We start from the raw sequence: 24,045 nt of genomic DNA, 5'->3' as shown, positions 1-24,045 counted from the left end.
CCCATTTACCTCCTGTAAATATATAGTTTATCAAGATCTCATCATTTTCAGAATTTTCTGGTAGCTGAACGTCTTCTGGCATTAAAATTATATCAGAATTTTGGACAACTGCAGGTGTCTTTACTATGTCTTTTTCAACAGTAATAGTATTTACCTCTTTTCTTTTTCGAGGATTTTTGTCTTTGGAACCGACAGGCCTGCCACGCTTCTGGCGTGAATTTGCTTCAGTGGCTATTTGTCCACCTGGGACATCAATTCGAATTGGGACATTTTTCGCTGGTATATACGACCTGGTTATCCTTTTTGTATCGAAAAATACATCAGGCAATTCATTTGCTATTCTTTGCAAATGTATAATCTTTTGAACTTCTAGTTCACATTACCCTGATCAAAGATCTAAATGCATCAAGAATAATGCATTCCAATTAAGTTCCTTTTCAGGAAGCTTATTCTCTTCCCCTAATATTGAAAATTTTGATTCATCAAAATGACAGTCCGCAAATTGGACTTTAAATACATCTCCCATTTGTATCTCAAGATACATCACTATAGAAGGAGAATCATATCCAACATATATCCCCAATTTTCTTTGGGGTCCTATTTTGGTGCGATTATGTGGTGCAATGGGAAACATTTGACTGCTGGCCAAAAGCTAATTGCATAGGAGAGAACTGATAGTAATTCGTTGGCCTCAAACGAATAAGTGCTGCGGCATGTAAAATAGCATGCCCCAAACCGAGGTTGAGAGATTTGTTCTCATAAGCAAGGGTCTAGCAATTAATTGGAGGTGTTTAATAAGTGATTCTACTAACCCGTTTTGCGTGTGAACATGAGCTACTTGATGTTCAACACTTATTTCATTAGCCATACAATAAGCATCAAAGGCTTGGGAAGTAAATTCACCAACATTATCAAGACGAATTACTTTGATTAGATTTTCTGGAAATTATGCTTTTAATCGAATAATTTGAGCCAGTAATGTCACAAACGCCAGGTTGTGAGAAGACAATAAGCACACATGTGACCATCTCAAAGATGCGTCTATCAGAACCATAAAATATCTAAAAGATCCACATGGTGGATGAATAGGTCCACATATATCGCCTTGAATCCTTTCTAGGAATTCAGGGGACTCAAATCAAATCTTTACTGGTGATGGCCTTAAAATTAACTTTCCCTGAGAACATGCAGCACAACAAAATTCACTAGTTTTAAGAATCTTCTGGTTCTTTAGTGAATGTCCATAGGAGTTTTCAATAATTCTTCACATCATGGTTGTTCCCGGATGACCCAATCGGTTGTGCCAATTTATGAATTCATTTGGGTTAGTAAATTTCTGATTTACAATGGCATGTGATTCAATTGCACTAATTTTGGTATAATATAACTCTGATGAAAGTGAGGGTAACTTTTTTAGTATAACCTTTTTATTTGAATCATGAGTTGTGATACACAAGTACTCATGATTTCCCTCATTCATAGTCTCAATATGATATCCATTTCGGCGAATATTTTTAAAACTCAACAAGTTTCTTGGAGACTTGGTAGACAATAGTGCATTATTTATTATGAATTTTGGTCCTCCGGAAAACAAAATTATAGCTCTTTTGAAGCTTTCAATCACATTGCCTGAGCCAATAATAGTATTAACATATTCTTCTTTTGGCACAAGATGGGTAAAATATATATCACTTTTGAGAATGGTATGCAAACTTGCACTATCCGCAAGGCATACATCTTCATTATATATCCTTGCCATTTTCTTCAAAGACAAATAATAATAAAATGAGTAGTAATACATGCACAGCCAAATTGAGTTCTTGATTAGAATTATTTTTCTAAAAAATAATGTACATAATGTTAGATACTAAAATTTTATTATTATCACTATTATTATTATTATTTTTAAAACTTGACATATTTAATGATTTCAAAGCATAAACATTAATATTTCATTATTTATATACATCACATTTGAAACTTAAATACATAGAAAATAAAATTTAACAATAAGTTCTTTACATTATTTATTTACATGGATACTTAACAATCCCACATATTAAACTATTTTATCATTGATCAAATGACCAATATTTCCTTCAGGATCCTCAAAGAAATCAGATACATCATAATGAGTAGTGGAATTTTCAGCATCATTTGAAACAAAATTTGTTTCCTTTCCTTTATCATCATTTTTCAAAGATGCATGGTAAAGATCGACTAGGTGCCTTGGGCTACGACAGGTAGGTGACCAATGGCCCTTTCCACCATAATGAAAACACTTATCCTCTATTGATTTATTTTACCCAATATTTTTTTCTTTATCCTACTTATGGTGAGATCCTCTCTTTTGAACATAATTCATTTTCCTTCCATAATTGTTCTTGTTATTAAAACCTTGCCATTTACTTCTTTTGGGATAATTTGTCGCATTTACTTCAGGAAATGGGGCGGCGCCAGCTGGGCGCGTTTCATGATTTTTTAAGAGCAACTCATTGTTGCGTTCAGCAACAAGAAGGAAAGAAATTAGCTCAAAATATTTTTTAAATCCTTTTTCTCGATACTGCTGCTGTAGAAGCACATTCGAGACATGGAAGGTTGAAAAAGTTTTCTCTAACATATCATTACAGTTATCTTTTCCCCACATAATTTCATTCGTGAGGTGATTCGAATCATTACAGAATTATATTCATTTATGGATTTAAAATCTTGTAGACGCAAGTGCGTCCATTCATATCGGGCTTGAGAAAGTATCACCGTCTTTTGATGATTGTACTTTTCTTCAAGGTCTTTCCATAGATCTGCAAAATCTTTTAACATGAGATATTCATTTTTCAATCATTCGTCAAGATGACGACGAAGGAAAATCATGGCCTTGACTTTATCCTTTTGGGATACATTATTTTCAGCCTTAATAGTATCTCTAAGATCCATTGAATCAAGATGGATTTTAGCATCCAATATCCATGATAAATAGTTGTTTCCAGATATATCAAGAGCATTGAATTTAAGATGAGAGAGTTTCGACATAATGAAAATTTGTTACCTGAGTCTTCTTAAAAATTTGATCAAAGTGTCGTGCTGATAACGTGTTATGAAATAAATATGGAAGCGAAATAAATATGGAATAGAGAAATATATATATATATATATATATATATATATATATATATATATATATATATATATGCTCTTATTTCACTATAATAATTTACTAATATTATATGTTATAAGGTATGTATATATTTATAAAGTGAGAGAGAAATATTGTTCCGTAAAGAAAAAGAAAAAATTATTATTGTTATGTGTTTTTATTCAGAGGCTTAAACCTCTATCTTATATGTGTACATGATATCATCTTTTCAAACTACATTAAATAGAATCATTTTTTATAAACTAAACTTAATTGAAAATGGACATCCACATCAGATCTTATCACAACAATATTTATATTAATTTAAATTTTCATTAATTTAAATAAATAAATTTTAAATTTAAATTTCTCTCATCTTAACAAAATAACAATTAAAATTAATATTAATATACCAAAACAAATTTATATTTATACTAATTTAAACAAAAATAAACTAATAAATTATAATTTAAATCACATAATTTCTCCCTAATCATTTAGAGGCTAATTTTTTTATATTGGTTAAATATATGTGTAATACATTGTTATTGGAAGATTAGGTATTTTTCTTTGATATGGTATTTTTTATTGATATTATTCAAATTGGACGATCCGATTTGTTTGGAAAAAAAAAACTACAAATCGGACCGTTCTGATTAGTTTTTTTTTTCTAAAATTAAAACGGATCCTCCAAGTTTTATTAAAAAATAATTTTTTTTGTAAATACCCTCTAATCGGATGGTCCGAGTTCCTTATTCCAAATTCCTTAGTCCGATTTCAACCTCTTTGACACCACATGCAGAAAAAATATTCCTATTTTCCATAACTTTGTATCACTCCACACTCTTCTCCATATTAAAAATAAAAAGCGTCACTTAGAGCATTTCCAACGGACAAATATTTGGAGCCCTCCTACTGTGCTGTCAGAGAGAAAAGAGAGATTGGGCGTTGGAGAGGAACTCATTTGAGTTCCTTCACGCAATTCAAAGCGAGGGAGTCCCTCTGAATGGGGACTCCCATTAACCAATACACAATTGCCAAATGGCAAGTAAAATAAAAAATAAATAATTATATAAAATATTAATTAATTAAATAATTATATTAATTAATTTAATAATTATTATAATGACTAATTATATTAAATATTAATATTTTTATTTAATTAATAATTTATATTAATTAATTAACTAATAATTAATTAAGTAATTAAATTATAATTAATTTATTAATAATTATAATAATTAAATAATTAAATTTTTATTTAATTAATAATTTATATTAATTATTTATATCATAATTAATATTAAATATTATTTATATTTATATTGTTATATTAATTTAGCCGTTGCAAAACTAGCCGTTGTAAAAATAGCCGTTACTATGTTACCGTTATTATTAATAAATTAATATTTTGTTACTCTATATATACCACTTAGATACACGTCTATTCTCACACTCTCTACTACTCTTCTTCATCTTCTTCCAAGTTTACAAAATCAAAATTATGCTACTATTATTTTTTGTTCGAAAAAATGGATCCAAACCAACTCAACTCTTTCTTCAATTACTTACAAAACTTTCCTCAAATTCCAAATACCCAACAATCTCAAACCTCAAACTCTCAAGTTCCAAATCAAAACTTCACACTACCAAATACATTTCAAAATCCAAATCCACAAAATCTTTCTAATTTCAATTTTCAAGCTCCTTATAATAATCAATTTCCTATATTCCAACCGCAAAATCAAAATTCACAAACACCCCCATTTTCCATTTTCATCCATATTTAACCCCTCTATCGAAAATGTTACTCCAACTTTCTTGTCGTTTCCAACTCAATTCAGTGCATCAAGACATAACTCATCTGGTGTTGGTGGCTCTTCTAACCCATCCTCTCAGGCTCCTATACAATCTAGTCCAAATTCGCAATATTCAGATTTTGCCAACCCTCGTAGATTAGATGCTATCGACCTCAATGATGATGATATTAAAGATCGGAGGCAAGATAGTATTCAACACTGGCATTGGAAAGAGGATGAGATGCTGATCAGTGCATGGTTAAATGTTTCAACTGACCCTATAGTTAGTACCGATCAAAAAAGGGGAAATATTTTGGAGTCAAATTCATAGCTACTGTGTAGAATTTTGCTCCGACATGACAAGGGGGGTAGTTGCATGTAAGAAACGATGGTATAAGATCAACAAGGCTATTACACAATTTGCTGGTTGCTATGATCAAGCTAGTCGAAACATAAGGAGTGGTTCGAACGCTGATGATATAAAGGAGTTGGCTTATAAACTTTATTCCACACATTATGGTCAAAAATTCACTTTTGAGAGGCATTGGAACATGCTTCGGTTGGAGTAAAAATGGAGAAGCCAACTACCTACACAGAGTGGCGGCTCAAAGAGAACCAAGGTTAGTGCAACTGGAGCATACTCATCCTCATCAAACCCAGAAACACCGTTGGCTAACGAACCTCGTTCTCCCACAAGGATCAAAGAAGAGCAAGCGAAAAGGTAAGGAAAAAGCACAGATGTCTGAAGATTTTAGCGAAAGAAAATCATCGGTTGTCAAAAAATTATCTCTCATGGAAGATATTAAGAATGTTAGAGAAAATGAACTAATGAAAAGAGAAAAAGAAAGAGAAGAGGAGAAGAAACATAGAGCAAAGATGATGGCAATCAAAGAAAATGAGTTACAAATTCAAGCAAAAATGAAAGAACAAGAATTACAAGCTCAAGCGGCAATGAAAGAACAAGAATTACAAACTCAGAGGTATATTAAAGAAATGGAGATAAAAGCAAAAGAAAGGGAAATGGAAAAGGATGGCCAAGGAAAGGGAAAGGGAGATGGATATGCAAATACTTAATGCTGACACGTCTACAATGAGTGAAAAACGACGAGCTCTTCATGAGATTGCATGTGAGAAAATAATCGCCAAGTGGTTTACTCAATGGTTCCTTATATTCGTAGAGTTATGTTGTATGTTCTTATTTTTATTGCGTATTACTGGTATATGATATAGTTTGTTTTATTTATTTCTGATGTAAGTTTTTAAATTAGTCAATATTATTGTGCCGTTATTGTTCATGAAAGTGACCGTTGCAAAACTAGCCGTTAACTAGCCGTTAAGGTACTTACTGCAGACACACTTATAAATATCAACTATCAATGACTCCGCAACTCCACTTCAACTCTACTTTCTCACCTCGAAAGAGAACCAAAAATTACATTTCTAGATATGGCTAGAAATTTTGATGATATGTTTAATGAGGCTTTGTATGGCAAAAGAAGACGGCAAGATAACACACTCATAGATAATTGGATCGATGAGTATTTACTCGAAGATTTAGAAGAAGAAGATATCGATAGAAACTCTATCTCAATTACTCGTAGATGGATCAACAGAGATCGAGAAGCAGGACATGATTGCCTTTTTCAAGATTACTTTGCAGATGATCCGGTGTATAATGCTGACATTTTTCGACGGAGATTTCGAACGAGAAGACATGTGTTCCTTCGGATAATAGACGCTCTCTCAAACGTCTATCCGTATTTCCAACAGAAGGTTGATGCAACTGGAAGAATAGGCTTGTCGCCACTCCAGAAATATACCGCTGCGATACGGATGTTAGCATATGGCGTAGCAGCTGATGCTGTTGATGATTATGTGCGCATAGACGAGAGCACTACAATTGAATGCTTGGAAAAATTTGTTGAAGGTGTCATTTCGGTGTTCGAGGATGAATACTTGCGAAAACCCAATCCAAATGACGTACAACGCCTACTACAAATGGCGGAGGGTCGTGGCTTTCCTGGCATGTTGGGTAGCATTGACTGCATGCATTGGCAATGGAAAAATTGTCCAAAGGCGTGGAAAGGTATGTACATGAGTGGTTATTGTGGGGTTGCAACCATAGTACTTGAAGTTGTAGCATCTTCAAACCTTTGGATATGACATGCGTTCTTTGGAGTTTTTGGTTCAAATAACGATATCAACGTGTTAGATCGTTCTCCTGTATTTGATGATATCCTAAATGATCGTGATCCGTAGGTAAATTATACTATTAATGGTAATAATTATACAATGGGATACTATTTAGCAGATGATATTTATCCTGAATGGGCCACATTTGTCAAATCAATCTCAAAGCCACAATGGGAGAAACGCAGGTTATTTGCACAATACCAAGAAGGGCAAAGAAAAGATGTGGAATGAGCATTCGGAGTGTTACAAGCACGCTTTACAATTATATGTGGTCCAGCTCGTTTTTGGAAAAAGAAGAAGCTTGCCAACATAATGAGAGCTTGTATTATATTGCATAATATGATTGTTGAGGATGAAAGAGACACTTATGCAGGAAATTTTGCTCAAGGCTTAGAGTATGATGATGTTGAAAATAGCTTATCATAACCTCAGCTGGGAGAAGAAGATTTTGCACCATACCATCAATTTCTCCAAAGAAATGCCCAACTTCGAAATAGGCAACAGCATAGACAATTGAAAGAGGACTTGATTGAACACATATGGCAATTTCACAATGCTTGTCGTCAACTATAGAGTTTAATTATGTTTTTCTTTGTATTAAGTAATTTTACAAATTAGTGTAATCCCGAATTATATATTGTGTATTATTGTTATATATAAATTTATTTAATATTAATATCTTTTAATAGTGAATTATTTTTAAATTTAAATTTTTAAATTATCTTATTAAAAAATTTAATTATATTAATTTCAAGTATTTTAATTAATTAATTAAGTGAAACCACAACAGGAATTAAAGTTAGTTCCTCCTAATGAAGAAGATAGAGATGCTTTGAGTTTCTATTTACTGTTTATGACGCAAAAATTGATGTGAAATTATTTTTATGATAGGTGGACCATAAACAGAAATTGGGATGAGTTCCTACCGGAGATGGTTTTAGACGTGAGGGAATATTATCCACTGCTAACATGTTCATTTGCTATCAACATCTACGCAAACTTTGTAGTTTAGATTTTTGCTTTTTGTGCTAACATATTCATAACTAAATGTTTAAAATAATAGCATTATGTAAATTAATTTATTTGAATAAATTATTAATTTACTTTATTTATGGTTGGTCTGCTTCTGCAGCAAGTAAGCTTTGAGTGAAGTGAGCTCAGTATCCTGTGCCCTTTGATCGCAGCCATGGCTTCTCCTTCCACCTTCTTTCTCTTCCTTCTCTTCATCCTCCTCACTTTTCACGGTAACACACTAACAACATTCTTCATCATCAATTCATCATCATCCTTCATTTCTCACCTTTTCTTTTCTTTCCTTTTGCATTTTCTTTCTCTTTTTTTCAGCTAACGCAGGAAGCATAATTCTCGAAGAGGGTTTCACGGTCACCACCGTCCTCGACGGCCACAAGGTCAACGTCAACCCTCACTCCATCCTCCAGCGATCCGGTTCCTCCGATCTCATCCTCCTTGATTCTACAAACAGCGTTTTCTACACCCTTCAATTTCCCATTTCCAGTGGTAACCTTTTTTCCCCCTCTTTCTTTCCCCTTTTTTAGTTTTCGTTTTCTTTTTCTTGGGGTGTTCTAAAGTTTTGATCTTTACGTGCTTCTTTGCTGCTATTCTTCGATTTTTTTTTAATAATAAATTGCAGATAGTATTGTGAGGAGGCTTTCAGGAGATGGGTCTGCGGGGTATAAAGATGGGGATGTGATTTCAGCTGAGTTTAACAAACCCAGAAGCTTTGCTGTTGATCTTAAAGGAAATGTGTACGTTGCTGACAAGAACAACAAGGCCATTAGGAAAATCTCTAGCAATGGTTTGTTTGAAGAATGTTACTTCACATTTTGGATAGTTTGGTTACCTTATTGTTTGTTGTTTGTGTTGCTTGGTTCTGCTTTGTTTGCATCTCCAAAGTTTCAGACTTTGTTTATAATATACATATACATAGCTTGAAATTGCACATGTCATGGTTTGTGTTTTTGAGTACATAGTTGTATGGGGAGAGACAGCGATAGGAGGGTTTAAAGGAACTATGTTTTCTGTACATCTAATGTGCCAACTCAATTGGATGAGCTGTGTAATCTGTGTTGGTTCTATATCACATTCAGTGATGGACGAATGATGGATTCTATTATATTTCTCAGCATGCATGAGAAGCATGGGTCAAACAATTGGAGGTGTTTCCATGTGGTCAATAATTATGGATGACGGGGTGGTCCCTAGTTTTTGTTTTGACTTGATATTTGTTCTTAAATGTGTGGTAGGGAACTTAGGATGGTGAATCTTGTAATAGCTTTGGGTGTAGTTTGTCGTCAAGAAATAATTGATATTTCTTTTGTCTGTTTTTGTCTTTCCCAGGTGTGACTACAATTGTTGGAGATTTCTCAGAAAAGTCAAGCAGAAAAAATGGACTTTCACAAAATGTATCACTTTCTAATGATTTTGAGCTGGCTTTCATTCCTGGCCTGTGTGCTTTACTGGTCTCAGATCATATGCATCAATTGATCCATCAGATTAATTTGAAGGAGGAGGATTGTACCTTTGGATCTAACTCTGGTGAGATTTTAATCCACTTGTTGGAATTAGTATCCCAGTAATAAAGTTAAATTACTTTTCATTCAAAGGTTAAACTGATCTAAATAATCTGTAGTCTGGTCCGTAAGTGTGTAAATATTGCACTAGTGTGTAGTAGTTTATTGCAATCTGAATCATAGTAGTATAGTGTGGTTGTGGTAGATTAAGTTAATGCACAGACATTTGTCTTGATTATGATTTCTACTACAACATCCTTCTTGAGCTTTTGAAAGAGAAGGATATAAGAATAGATTATGAAATCAAGGCTATGACACAGTTTTGTCATTTTGTGATGTGTCAAAATATGTCATGATTCATGAAGATAGCAAAGGCAAGTAGGTTCAACTTAAGGCAATATTGCCAGTTATTTATGTTTAGCATATTAAACTTTCCTTTGACATGCTAATATAAAAATGCAATCCATTACTCTGTTAGTTACTTCTTGAACTGAGTTAAACAAAATGAAGATTTCTGCTTGACATTCATGACCCTTCTGAACCTTAGAATTATTTGTAGATCACTTTTGTATTATATGTCAATCCAAATGACATAATGCTAAACTATAACCTTTTATCTACCTAGAAAAGAGAAACTAGAAACTATGATTCAAATATAATGAATAAACTCTCTTTTGTCCAGGGCTAGGTGCAGCTATGATTTGGACTTTAGGATTAGGACTATCATGTTTACTAGGCTTGGTGATTGGGATCGCAGTTGGCAGGTATCTCATCCCTAATGTAAGTAACCCCCCCCCCCCCTCAAAAAAAAAAACAAAAGAAAAAACCTTATTTCGATGATTTTATAAGTGTGAGTGTCAACTTATACCCTGTCAAACTGATATGTGTAGACAGGAAGGTTTGAACACTTGCCATTTTGCCACGACATGGAAGCATTGCCTAACACCTCTGGGGAATCTAGTTCAGATACTCTACTCCGGCAACAAAAGCGCAGCTGCTAGCAATATCTGCTCGTTCCTGATCCAACTGTGGAAATTGATTCTCTCTTATCTTCTTCTGTTTAGATTCATCTTAGCTTCTCGAAGGCCATGTCTAGAATCTGTGTCATTGATGGATTTAGATGCATGCAACAGTGGTGAGGTAACAAAGTCAAGTAAGTATCATGATCAGTTAAAAGAATTGATAAGCTTTGATGAAGAACTTATTGGCTCAACCAGCAAAAGAACCTTCAATAATACTAGGGGAAAGAGTGTTGGGATTCTTGAGTACCATGGAGATGATGATGTCATAATGCAGGCTAACATGGTTCCTACAGGTAGCATTCTTCATCAAGGTGGTGTTCTTAAGCGTAGACATGGTGGTTTATAAGAGAATACTCTGCTGTATGTACTTTGTTATCAATGTTCTGTAAACTAGTGTGCATATATTTTGATCAACATCATTTTTTTTCCTTCCCTTTCCTTATATACATAAATGTCATATTGTCAACCAATTAGCAATTCATGGTTGTCTACACTGTCAAATTTAATTTGTACATACACGCCACAACTTAGTTTTAAAAAATGTAATTTCTGAAAAAGAATACTACAACAACAACAACAAAGCCTTGTCCCACTAAATAGGGTCGGCTACATGAATCAAAGGACACCATTGTGCTCTGTCATGTATCATGTCTACAGAGAGACCGTTTACATGTAGATCTCGTTTGACCACCTCATGGATGGTCTTCCTCTGCCTTTCGCCTTTTGTCCATCTTCCATCTCATCCACCCTCCTGACTGGATGTTCTATCGGTATTCTTCTCACATGTCCAAACCACCTAAGACGCGATTCAACTATCTTTTCTACAATGGGTGCTACTCCAACTCTCTCCCTTATATCTTCATTCCTTATTTTATTCAATCGCGTATGACCACTCATCCATCTCAACATCTTCATCTCTGCCACACTCAGCTTATGTTTGTGCTCCCCTCTAGCCGCCCAACACTCCGTACCATACAGCATAGCCGGTCTTATAGCGGTGCGATAGAATTTACCTTTAAGTTTTAAAGGCACTGTTTTGTCGCATATAAAACCAGATGCACTCCGCCATTTTGACCAACCTGCTTGGATCCTATGATTTACATCCTGTTCAATCTCTCCATTATCCTGTATGATGCACCCAAGATACTTAAAACTTTTAACTTTTCGTAGGATGTTTTCTCCAATCTTCACCTCTATATTGGGGTTTTTCCTTCTCAAACTGAACTTACATTTCATATATTCCGTCTTACTACGGCTTATGCGCAGACCATACACTTCTAGAGCTTCTCTCCATAACTCCAACTTCTTATTTAGGTCTTCCCTTGACTCTTCCATAAGGACGATATCATCGGCAAAAAGTATGCACCATGGCACAGGCTCTTGGATGTGTTCTGTGAGTACTTCTAAGACTAATGTGAAAATGTATGGACTTAAGAATGATCTCTGGTGTAATCCTATACCAATAGGGAATTCTTCTGTCACACCACCTTGAGTCTTCACACTAGTTGTGGTCCCATCATACATGTCTTTAATTGCCCGAATATATGCGATCCTTACTCTCCTCTTTTCTAAAACCTTCCATAAGACCTCCCTTGGTACCCTATCATACGCTTTTTCCAAATCAATAAACACCATATGTAGATCCCTTTTATTACTACGATATCTTTCCACCATCTTTCTTAATAGGTATATAATTTCTGAAAAAGAATATTGCTCTAAATTTTAAAAATTCCAAAGATAATTTATTATAAGGTAATAGCAATAGAAAATAGCAAAATATTACTTTTTAACTTTAGGTTATAAAGTAAGACTATGGCTATATGAATCTTATATTTGACACTACCTAATTGTTTTAATATTTTATTTTTGTTTAAGTTTCCAACTTTAATTTTTTCAATAAAAAAAAGGTTTAATTACTCTGTTGGTCCCTATAGTTTCGCAAAATTTTCAATTAGGTCCCTATATTTTTTTTTCCTTTTAATTAAGTCCTTGCACCAATTTTTTTTTTTTAATTGGGTTCCTACACTTTTTTTTTCTTTTATTTAGGTCCCTATACCAATTATTTTTTTTTTTTAGTTGGGTCCCTATAAAATTAAGCCAATTACTACTAAGAAGGACTTAATTGAAAAAAAAATTTAGTGTAGGGACTCAATTAAAAAAAAAAAAGTATAGGGACCTAATTGAAAATTTCACGAAACTATAGAGACTAACAGAGTAATTAAACCTAAAAAAAATGAACGAAGAGCAGAAAACTAGAAATAACAAAAATTGGTATCTAGATATGGTGTCCATATGGTAATGAAAACTCAATCCATCTCAAATTCTCAATTATTAGGAGTAGAAAAGTGATCACCCTAGAAGATATCATAAGATGTAGACCTAGAAAAAGTTATTATTACTCCTTATAAAGTTTCAATTTCTTGTTTGGAAGAAAATCATTTCTCTATATTAGTTGATCATGACTAACAATGTATGACCCTAAACCCTAAATTCAATAAATAAAGTCATCATAACTTAATTTGTGTTGTGGTAGCTCCATACACGTCACATCATGATCATAATAGCAATAAATTAATTTTGGAAAATACTTCTCACCCACCTCATTAATCCTTTGGTTGGTGTTTAGAAATCTAAGTTTGGAATAAAAGATACCACTTTTCGGTTCCTAACAGAATCTTCTATCCTCTATTAATTATTATTACAACTCAATTTCTTGGTGGATGTGGATCACCAATGAAAGTAATAAGTATCTGTCCCTTTATTCAAATTCAAAGCATAATGTGAAGAAACTCTTATCATTCTCAAGAGATTTCAATCCAGTCATGCATGCCATTGCAAATGAGATGAGAAACATAACCAAAAGCTGAATTAGTCTTGAATTCTTGATTTTGTCTGGTTAGAATTTTAGACCACTTATCTTGTTGATATTTGGTAATCTAGGAAGAGCAAGCTCAAGTTCAAATGAAAAAAGTTCAGAACAGAAAAGAAAATAGTTTTTTTTTTTTTTTCTTCCCAAAGAACTATTGATCATTTTGTGATGAGATCATAAGAAGTAAAATGCAGAATCTATTGATCTAAAATAATACAGCAACCTAAATTTGGCAAAACTGAATAAAACAATTCACATCATAATGACCAGCTTCTCCTTGCTAAGATACATCTGAAAGAAATCATTATACTAACTACTTGATTTCTTCATTTTCCCTCTCCAATCAAAAGATGGATTGAGGCTTTGTTACTTCTAAAATTCCTAAATTGTATACACTCAATACCTGTGGGCATAACCCATGGAATTCACTCTAGACCGGATATTGTGATGTTCATATAGCGAGTCACCATAGTTCACAGGCTTTATTACCACAGACTCCTCCTTACCATCTTGTTCCTGCACCGCCCCGAACACTATCTCATTGGTCGTCTCGCGGCTTTGCTCGAAGTAAGTGTGAGGGGTCGATGACTGGTACTGATGACGATGATGATGTCTTTGTGGTTGTTGCTGCTGCTGCAGTTGCTGCTGCTGAAGATCACCGTCCCATCCATTGTAAAATGCTCTACTTTGCCTTAATTGCTGCATTTTCTCAGCGTCTTTAGACATGAAAGGGTATGTTTTTCGAGGGGTTGGGGTTCTCATGTCGATAGAAGGAGGCTCATCTCCATCAGGAATCACGAAACTTTCCTGTGCCGGCCAAGCTTGCTTTTGATGTTGCAGTGGGACCAGAGGTTGTCTTTGAAACTTGTAGCTTTGTGGTTTTCTTCTGAAAACAGGAAATATTCCTCCCATTATCTCCACCATTGATGCAGAGGCATTGGCAAGTAGCTTTCCAAGGGACCCAAAGAAGCCTTCCTCTTGCTTTTCAGGTTCGAATTCGGATGGAATCAAGGGAGGCCTCACAGATTTCATGGGCTGTTGAAAAGGACTAGGTGAAATGGAAGACATCACTTGAACCTGATCCTACAAAAAATATTGGTTTAACTTTAAGAACAACAATTTTAAATATCTGCCACATGTTAATCCATTGATGTTACTATCGACAGAGAACTATATCCATTAATGGCTAATCAAATTTCCCATATCATTCACATTTAGAATAGTGCACAAGGGAAAAGACAAGACTAAGTGCTCACATCCTGTGAACCAACAATTGTACCGAGTCTTCGCTGCAACAATGCCAGCATATAACCAAAGAAGACGGCCCCAACAAGCATTGCAATCCCTGCAACAATGACTGCAATCAGTCTATATTTGTAGTTAACAGCTAACAGAATTTTCTACAGGAGAACTTAAAGGATATACTTTACCAAGTGGGAATCCGCTACCATATTGATAGGCACAGTCATCAAAGTGAAGTTGAATTTCCCTGATCGCTCGGTTTCCTCTGTCTATGACGAGTAAGGAACAACTACTACCAACATAAACCACGTCAAAGTCATCAGAAAACTTAGCTTCTTCACTTGGTCCATCAACATGGCCCCCTCCACGAATCCATTTTCCTCCTGCAATTGTAGTAACCCCTGAATAGAAATGTTAATCCAATAAAAATTCCCGGCTCCGATTCCAATATAAAGTGTAACAGTTTTATAAGGGTGCAAACACACAAAAGATTCACAAATTTCTAGAATATCCAGACAACCAAAGTTTATATTTCTCATTTAGCCAATATGAAGACATTAAAACATTGACCCAAGAGGGAGTTTAGAAGATGAATGCTTATTCTACCTGAATCACTAATTTTCCTAATTGCCATGTTAGTAGTATCTGCAACATAGATATTCCCTCGGTCATCAACCGTTATCCCCTTCGGATGGTTCATCCTAGCCTCCCTGTGCTTTCCATCAACATGTCCAGTATAACCTTCCACAGAGCCCGCGACCAGCTTCGGTCTGCTATCTGCAGAATTGCCATGAACATGATCATTCTCAAATTAATGAAATATACACATCCAAGGAGTCTAACTGTCACACAGGATATTATATGGAAAAAAGATAAGTCCCACAGGTTACTGTTACACCTGAAAATGCAGTACAATCTCATGATACATATTCGTTAAGCTCATAATCTTACAAATGAGATATTCAGATGCACATTGGTTCCATTGCTTATCTCCATCGCAATTAAAACACTTTACAGCATAAGCAAACCCACATTTGGCAACACTTACACAAAGAAAGTGAAGATGAGATCCTGTAAAGGTTACTGTTGGAAGAATCCAGAATGAGAAGCTCCCCGTTGGGCAACAACTCAACAGAATAAGGCTCAATTCCAAGCTTGCTTCCATCAAACACTGTCTCCACATTGTAACCACTCTCAAACTTCATCATCGACCTGCTGGAAACCGCTGCAGCAAGCAAACGAAACAAAACATACATTCAATAAGAAAAAGCACACAAGCACACAAACATATTCAAAGTCTAACAAATCAACCACCACAAGAACACCAAAAAACACAACGTGGGCGATTGCTGAGCACAGATCCAAATTTACCCGTTTTTGTTGTTGCCTTGAGGGACCACACCCACTTGGTGAAAGCTGGCACAGCATTGGAGAGAAAACCAGTAACAATTTCTGAGGAATGAGAACAAGGGCATGAGGAAAAGTGAGCTAAAGAACACAACTTTGATCAAAATGGGAGCTGAAAAGTGAAAATTGCATGGCACCAAAAACTGATGAACTAAACTTACTAGCAGGGGAAGTAGTGGATGGTGCAGCTGAGACTGAGAAGGTTCCAAATAAGAGAAGCAAGAGAGTGAGACCAAGAAGAATCAAGAGATTCTTACCCATTGTAATCAAAACTGAAGTGAGTAATAATGTGTGGGAAAATGGAAGGTGTTTGTTTTAGCAATGGTGGTGAAGCTGCAACCCTAGCTCATCGGTGGTGGTGATGGTTTTAATTTGAAAAGCATAAATGAAACTGAAGGGGGTAATAAGAATAAAAAAGCAATCTTTTTTAATCTCTTGTTTGGTTTTGTATAATGGGGGTTTTGGGTTCTTAGCAGAAAGAGGAGGCAAAGCCAAAGACAGTGGGTTTTTGAGTGTGGAAAAGGGAAAGAGAGAAAGAGCGTTGAAAAGTGTTTGAAAATGAAAACATCGTTAACCACGGTGGATTGTTTTCTTTGTTTTTTTTTTTGCCCAAAAATAAAAATAAATAAATAAATACTTCTTTTTTTATTTTCGTTTGATGTAATTTCGTGTATTAGTTATTATTAATTTAATAGAGTACATTGCATATTATTTTTATTATCTTTTGTTCAATACAATACTCTTTTCAAACTTTAAATAGAATTTAATTTTGATACATTATTAATATAAAATAATTTTATATGTATATTTAATTATATAATATTATATTAAAAAATTATTTTTTACATTAACGGTATGAATAATTATAAAAATTTAATAAAATTAAATAATTGTATAAAATATTTTACGTTACTAGTACATTAAAATTATACTATTCTAAATATTGTCAACTTTTAATTATGTACTTCAATTTAAAAAATAATTATGTTAAGAAATTAAAAATAAAATTTATTAAAAAAATAATTTACTTAGTATTCATTAATATATTAAATAGAATTGATATACTTATTTATCTTTGTGTTTTGTGTTATATTTATTGTTTAAATTAAATTTAATTCAATTATTATTAAAAAATTAATTACCATTGCCTTAACTCTTGTTCTATTAAGATACTTATTCATGATCATGTTAAACGGAGAACAGAAGTATCAAAATTTTCTATAGTGAAAAAATTAATAAAATGATAAATTGAAAAGTTAATTATTTTTAAATTAAAATATTAAAATACATATTTGTTAGAAATTACAAAATTAATAATAATTAATTTTTATTTTATTATTTTATTAATTTTTTATTTTAAAAAATTTAAATTTCACACAAAAGTCTGCCTAATTTAGCTAAATAGCTTAATTAAATTTTTTTAAAAAAAATAGTTTAAAGAATAAATACTTATATTAAAAATAACTTATAAATAAGTTATTTTGTGTTTAGTTTTTTATGTTCTAAAAGTGTTTATTTAAAAAAAAAAGTAATAAAAAAAATTATTATAAGAGAAGTAATTTTTTTTAACTTCTCCATAAACACTAAAATAGTTTTTTAAAAAGGTACCATTTAATTTTAAAAATTGTACCGAATATTAATACTATACATTTTCATAAGTTAAAAGTAAAAAAAAAAAGGTTACTTAACCCTAATTATTACTCATTACTCCTTTTGTATTATAATATGTATCTCAAATTCTCAATAATATTTTTAAAAGTTTTAAATATTTGTTTTATTTTTTACAAAATTTAAAAAACAAAACATATATACTAATACTAAAAATAAAAAATAAAAAACAAAAACAAAAACTAATAATATCTTTAATTTATTATTATCCTGTTACTAATTATAAAACTATTATAATTTATTATTATATTATAGTTATAATACTATAATATAATAATCATAACATTTTCTCGTATAATTTCACATAAAAAATATAATAATTTATTTAAAATATTGTTTTAATGTTTTATGTTTATGTCAAGTCTTAATTTTATTCATTACATTTAAAATATTATATTTTAATAAAAAATTAAATAAATTTTAATAGATAAATGATAAATCACACAAATAAATCAAATAAAATTAATATTATATAAATATCTTAAAATAAAATAACTTACAAAATTACATGCATGCCCGATTTTATTTTTATGTAAATCGAATCAACTAAATTTTATTTACGGTTTTTTCAATGTAAATCGAATTTAGTTTATTCGATTTAATACTGATATAAATTATTGATATTTTTTATTTTTAAGTTAATTCTATATAACTTTAAAATACAAATGTCAATAAAAAATACCTCCTATTTGAATTTAAATAAAATATAAAAAAATCAAAATTAATAAGAATAGAAATTTAACTTTTGTGTTTTAGTTCAAATTTAGAAAATTTACATTTTTATAAACTTATGAATGTAAAACAGAACATTAAACGATTTCTAAAACTTTATTAAAAATTATCATTTCACTCATTAGTATTTATAAATTATTACCGAGACTTTTGATGTTAAAAATTAATATAAAATAGGCATTCCAAAGTGGTATAGGAGTTAAAATTTGAATTTTTTCAAAATTAGAAATAACAAATAGTTATACAATATATAATGACCAACTATATTTATACAATATGTCATTTGAAAAATAATTAAAATATTATATCACTTAAATTATCATTTAATTTATAAAATTAAGTATAAAACTTATATTTTGATGATTTTATGCTCTGAAAAATCTAAACTAAAAGTAACAGCATCAAAGTAATAAATTCTAATAATGATTTTTAATAAATTTTAAAAAATTGTTTAATGTTCCATCTTACATTCATGAGTTTATAAAAATGTATATTTTTTAGAATTTGAACTAAAATACAAAAGTTAGATTTTTATTCTTATTTTTTTTATTTTTTTACTTTAAATAAGAGATATTTTTTATTGACATTTATATTTTAAAGTTTAACTTAAAAGTTAAAAATATCAATAATCTATATCAGCATTAAATCGAATAAACTAAATTCGATTTATCATAAATTTAATATTGTCTCACTATTAATTAGTAACTATAAATAAAGAGAGTAAGCGGTAATTTAATTAGTTAAGTACAATTGAATCAAATAAGTCTTTTTGAAATAAATATTTAGTTTCTTGTGAATTTTCGAGTATTGTCGTATTCAACATTTGTTCAATTACTCTTTTACCTGCAAATGCAATGTAAACATTGGGTTCAGCAATAATAATATCGCCCAACATGTTGAAATTGGCGGTTGACTATTTCGAATTCTACTTAAAGAGGTTTAGTTCATTCCGAATTCTTGAGTTCGAAATGAAAGAGTTGTATTCGCTTTGACGGTTAAAAATAGATAACCGTTAACCAAATATTTTCAATCCATCTATTGTAAGTGTCAATATATTATTGGCTTCATTATCAACTTATTTATTCATCAAATAAATTTTAATAATTTCTTTTAACATAAATATTATTAACTTTTTTTAGGATGAAGAGAGTAAATTGGTTAAATAATCATATTTTCATTGTAAATGTACTAATAATGTTAACAATAAGACAACATACATTAAGCTTATTTAAATTTTTTTAAGACAAAAAAATAAATAAAACTTAACTCAAACATTACTAAAAACAGTGCTTGATCTGTGTCATCATCTTAGCATAAATTGGAGCATAGATTTTTATTGGTATCATGTTGTGTCTTTTTCTCTATGTTCTCTTCTGACAAACTGAAATGAATATAATTCACGCATTGGCCTCCATTATACACAACCTTGCATAGATGCATTATCCATTGGTTTCGTGGTCCATGCCATGCAACATTCAAAAGAATGAACAAATAAATGAATAATAATGGTACCCTCATTGTCTCTTGCTGTAACTAGTAGTGCTAACTTATTTAAAAAAAGTAAATATCGTTTTTGTCCCTAACGTTTGGGGTAAGTTTTAAAGTTGTCCCTAACGTTTTAATCGTCCTATTTAAGTCCATAACGTTTCAAAACTGACTCAATGTTGTCCTACCGTTAGGAATCCGTTAACAGAATTGACGGCAGGACAAAATTGAGACGATTTTAAAACGTTAGGGACTTAAATAGAACGAAAACGTTGGGGACAAAAATGATACATAGAAATAAATTTTAATTTTATCCTTCAATAATATCAATTTTTTACTATACATGGTATTCAATTATTTTTTAATCACATCTAAGTAAATTACACTTAATCATATTACTTTCATTTTAAATTAATTGATTTTTTTTATAATTTTACTCTTAAAGATTTTTAGTTATCATAAAATGTTTGTAGAATGATTAGTATATAAACTTGTAGAAAAGAAAAAAATAATATATATACAATAAAATATAAATTATACCTTTTGTCTCTAATGTATCAAAATTCTTTAAAATTATAAAAAAATAAATTTATTTAAAATGAAAGTAATGTGATTAAGTGTAATTTATTTAGATGTAATTGAAAAATAATTGAATACTATGTACAGTAAACAATTAATATTATTGAAAGATAAAATTAAATTAAAATTTATTTTTATGTATCGTTTTTGTCCCTAACTTTTTCGTCCTATTTAAGTCTCTAACGTTTCAAAATCGTCTCAATTTTGTTTCACCGTTAATTCTGTTAACGGATCCCTAATGGCAGGATAACATTGAATCAATTTTAAAATGTTAGGGACTTAAATAGGACGATTGAAACATTAGGGACAACTTTGAAACTTACCCCAAACGTTGGAGATAAGAACGATACTTTACTCTTTAAAAAAAATATTTATTTTATCACAATAGATTTTGCTGTGATTTTTATTTTAACATTTAAATCTTTTTTTAAAAAAAAAAACTTGTACACTAAGATATAAAACTTAGGTAATATGAATTTTACGTCGATCATATCCAATAATAAAAGTAAATGTGTGGATTAAATGTATAGAAAATAATTGTTAAAAATAGCATGATTCCAACTCTATCAAACATGCATATATAAGTGCATTCATGAGAGCAAGCTGGCAATGATGGCATGGCACGTGAAGAGACCGTAACATATCAACTTGGCATGGCATTGGATCCAATAACAGCAGGTTTTTTTAATAGAATTTGTGTATGCATAATGCTCCGAAAGGAAGAAAAACAAGAAAGAGCATCATCACAATTCACAAGGACAAAAGTGGCCAATTTTCTATTCCTTCATTAAACCCTAAACCGACAACAACAAAATAGTCTCCTTCATTCCCACTCTTCTAATAAAAGTGTTGTCTTTCTTAGATATAAACAGTGGAATCTTTAATTGGTAACTGGTGATCAGATTCATATGCAAGACAAGTAGGATAATAGTAATAATAAGTGTGTTTAATTTATGGATGTGTCAGGAAGCATTCATCATCTCTATAAAATCGTGAACATTTCTCATACTATCTAGAATAACCATTCGAGTACTAGGGATAATAAACATCTTCTCAAAAGGGTTTAGAGTTCTAATACCATGTCATGATACAACTCATCCCAAAAGCTTCAACTGATGAAAAAAGATAACACTAATAGTTATATCTCTAATACTCCCTAAACCTCCATTGTACACATTGTATAAATATTCTATTGGCTCCTCATACTTTTCTTTATTTTTTAATGTAACACTTTATTTAAAATTAGCAATTCTTAATTCTTATTATGGAACGACATAGATCCTCATCAAGTACAAATTAAGGCTTAAAAGTTATGCATTATGCAATGATTCTAATTTTCTAGTTTCCGTTAACTCCACTCACTTTTGTATTGTTATTATTTTTATTGTTGTTCATTTGAGTTCAAGTGCATATAATTCATGAAAACACGACAAAATGAATCTATCACTGGACACTAGACACTAGGTGTATAGCTTTTTATATTTATGGCTTTTGAGACATGTATACAGCCAAGAGATCCAGTTCATTATAGTAGAGACGAACTTAAAAGTGTCATCACTCAATTATTGTGTTGGTGAAATATTCATCTTATTGTTGTAGTGTCCTCTTGTCATCTTGTGACTATTTCAAAGAAAACATTCCATACCAATGGCCATGCCATTCCTTTTATTTTTTATTTTTTTATTTTTTGTTTTACTTTTTTCTTTCCCTTCTATGATTCCTTGCATGAATTTCAACGATGAGGTGATGGGTTCATTATTGCAATATTGGCTAGAGTTTTGGCATTTAATAATTCGGTGGCTCACATTCTCTTATAACCGAATTCTTCGTATAATCTTGCTTAAGTAGTAGACATGTTAAAAAAATTGTGGTAATTAATAATTCGATGTATTTTCACTTAATTTAAAATAAAGAAAATTAAGCTAATACTGCACAAATGAACCCCCCCCCCCCAAACAAAAAAAAGAAAAAAGATAATGACAAAAATTGTATGACATTTGTTTTTTTTTTTTTCACAATATCTTTCGATTTGATAAATTAAGGGGTAATTTTGATTTGACTAAATTTTCATTTAACGGCTCTTGGCTATCAATTTTACGTGAAGTCGACTCCAACTGAATTTTCATCAATTTATAAATTTACTATTTTGTCATTTCCTTTTTTCTTTTTTTGGATTGGCGTCATTTCTTTCTTTTCGTGTCTCTTTTCAATCATCAATAAATAAAACTGTTGCAGCCTGTTTTTAGGTGATTTGCCAAAAAAGAATGAATAGAAAAAAAAGTTAATTACAAAACTAAAGCCCATTAGGTTACGTGGAAGGCCCATTATTAGGAAGGAGAGCCCAAAAGCCCAAACAACGTGGAAAGCTGAGATTGAGATACAGAGCCAACTCTACTGACTTGAACGTTCTTCATACCTTGGACAAATTATAAAAATTTGTCAGTGATACTAATTCTACTATATTGATATTTAATTCAGAATACGAATTACAAATTATTACTCGAATAACAGTGAGCAAAAATGAGTAAATATAGTAATTTTATCCGTAATAATATATGAAATTATAAATTTTAAAAAATTACGTTGACGTAGTCCAAATATTGTAGATTATTGCAAAAAGATTCACAAAGTCAAATGACCATTTTTTACAAAAAATTGTTGAGATAAAAGTTTTCATTGACCGAGGAGACTAAGCTCTTATAGACCAAAAAATAAAAAAGTCAAATATTAAGTTTTTTAGTTATTATTTTATATAAAAATTTTATTGATTTATTTAATTTATTATTATGTACAAGATTTTAATTTTTTACTAACAATTAGTTTTAGCATTCATTATTAAAAAATAAAAAAATTTAATATGTATACTTTATATTTAGTTAGGTATTAAGTCTATTGTACAAATAAAATTTTTTAATTTTTAAATTTATTATTTAAAAATATAATTATATATTAGTATAAAAAATTACATTAATAATTATAAAATTAACTCAAAATTTTTTTTTTACCAAAGATAGGAGATTTGAACCCGCAACCTCTTAATTGAGTATGGGGAGACTATGTCATTTGAACTATTACTCATTGGCAAATTAACTCAAATTTTGTTTCGGAACAATAACTAAATCTTATGTTTAATCATAGTATTGGTATTCTCTCCAAATTGTATGTAATAAATATGCGAAAAAAAAAATAAAAATATAAATTGAAAAGATAAATAATAAAAAATTAAAATTAAATAAAAAATAAAATTGAAAAAGCATCCATATGATAATAATTATATAATTTTTTTCTATGCGAATAATATTGCGAAATTACCTTTTTTAATTATATTTTATTACAAATTTAATACGTTTCTTATTTTATGAATTTATTTAAATTATATTATTTT

At 31.0% G+C, this 24,045-nt stretch overlaps 2 protein-coding genes across 6 annotated transcripts; one reads left to right on the top strand and one right to left on the bottom strand.

Annotated features, from left to right (window-relative positions):
- Nucleotides 1-8,135: 8,135 nt before the first annotated feature.
- Nucleotides 8,136-11,179, top strand: LOC112733942 (uncharacterized). 3 transcript variants are annotated; one of them, XM_025783077.3, is made up of 6 exons: nucleotides 8,136-8,369; nucleotides 8,470-8,643; nucleotides 8,777-8,941; nucleotides 9,484-9,681; nucleotides 10,339-10,436; nucleotides 10,551-11,179. In XM_025783077.3, the coding sequence occupies exons 1-6, from the start codon at nucleotides 8,312-8,314 to the stop codon at nucleotides 11,022-11,024; spliced, it is 1,167 nt and encodes a 388-aa protein (XP_025638862.1). In that variant the 5' UTR covers nucleotides 8,136-8,311; the 3' UTR covers nucleotides 11,025-11,179. The 3 variants fall into 3 exon arrangements, with proteins under 3 accessions (XP_025638862.1, XP_025638863.1, XP_025638864.1); XM_025783078.3 differs by having other exon boundaries at nucleotides 8,209-8,369; nucleotides 10,339-10,420; nucleotides 10,547-11,179; XM_025783079.3 differs by having other exon boundaries at nucleotides 8,209-8,369; nucleotides 10,547-11,179.
- A 2,545-nt stretch (nucleotides 11,180-13,724) lies between these two features.
- LOC112733941 (uncharacterized) lies at nucleotides 13,725-16,756 on the bottom strand. Of its 3 annotated transcripts, none has more exons than XM_025783073.3 (7): nucleotides 16,358-16,756; nucleotides 16,161-16,241; nucleotides 15,838-16,014; nucleotides 15,396-15,566; nucleotides 14,978-15,190; nucleotides 14,804-14,892; nucleotides 13,725-14,630 (listed from the first exon to the last, which is right to left on the bottom strand). In XM_025783073.3, exons 1-7 carry the CDS (start codon nucleotides 16,455-16,457, stop codon nucleotides 13,944-13,946), a joined length of 1,518 nt encoding a protein of 505 aa, XP_025638858.1. In that variant the 5' UTR covers nucleotides 16,458-16,756; the 3' UTR covers nucleotides 13,725-13,943. The 3 variants fall into 3 exon arrangements, with proteins under 3 accessions (XP_025638858.1, XP_025638859.1, XP_025638860.1); XM_025783074.3 differs by having other exon boundaries at nucleotides 13,725-14,624; XM_025783075.3 differs by having other exon boundaries at nucleotides 14,978-15,172.
- Between the last annotated feature and the right edge of the window lie 7,289 nt (nucleotides 16,757-24,045).

Source organism: Arachis hypogaea, chromosome 3 (genome assembly GCF_003086295.3).
Source record: "Arachis hypogaea cultivar Tifrunner chromosome 3, arahy.Tifrunner.gnm2.J5K5, whole genome shotgun sequence".
NCBI classification, from domain to species: domain Eukaryota; kingdom Viridiplantae; phylum Streptophyta; class Magnoliopsida; order Fabales; family Fabaceae; genus Arachis; species Arachis hypogaea.
This window is presented reverse-complemented; position numbering and strand designations above follow the sequence as displayed.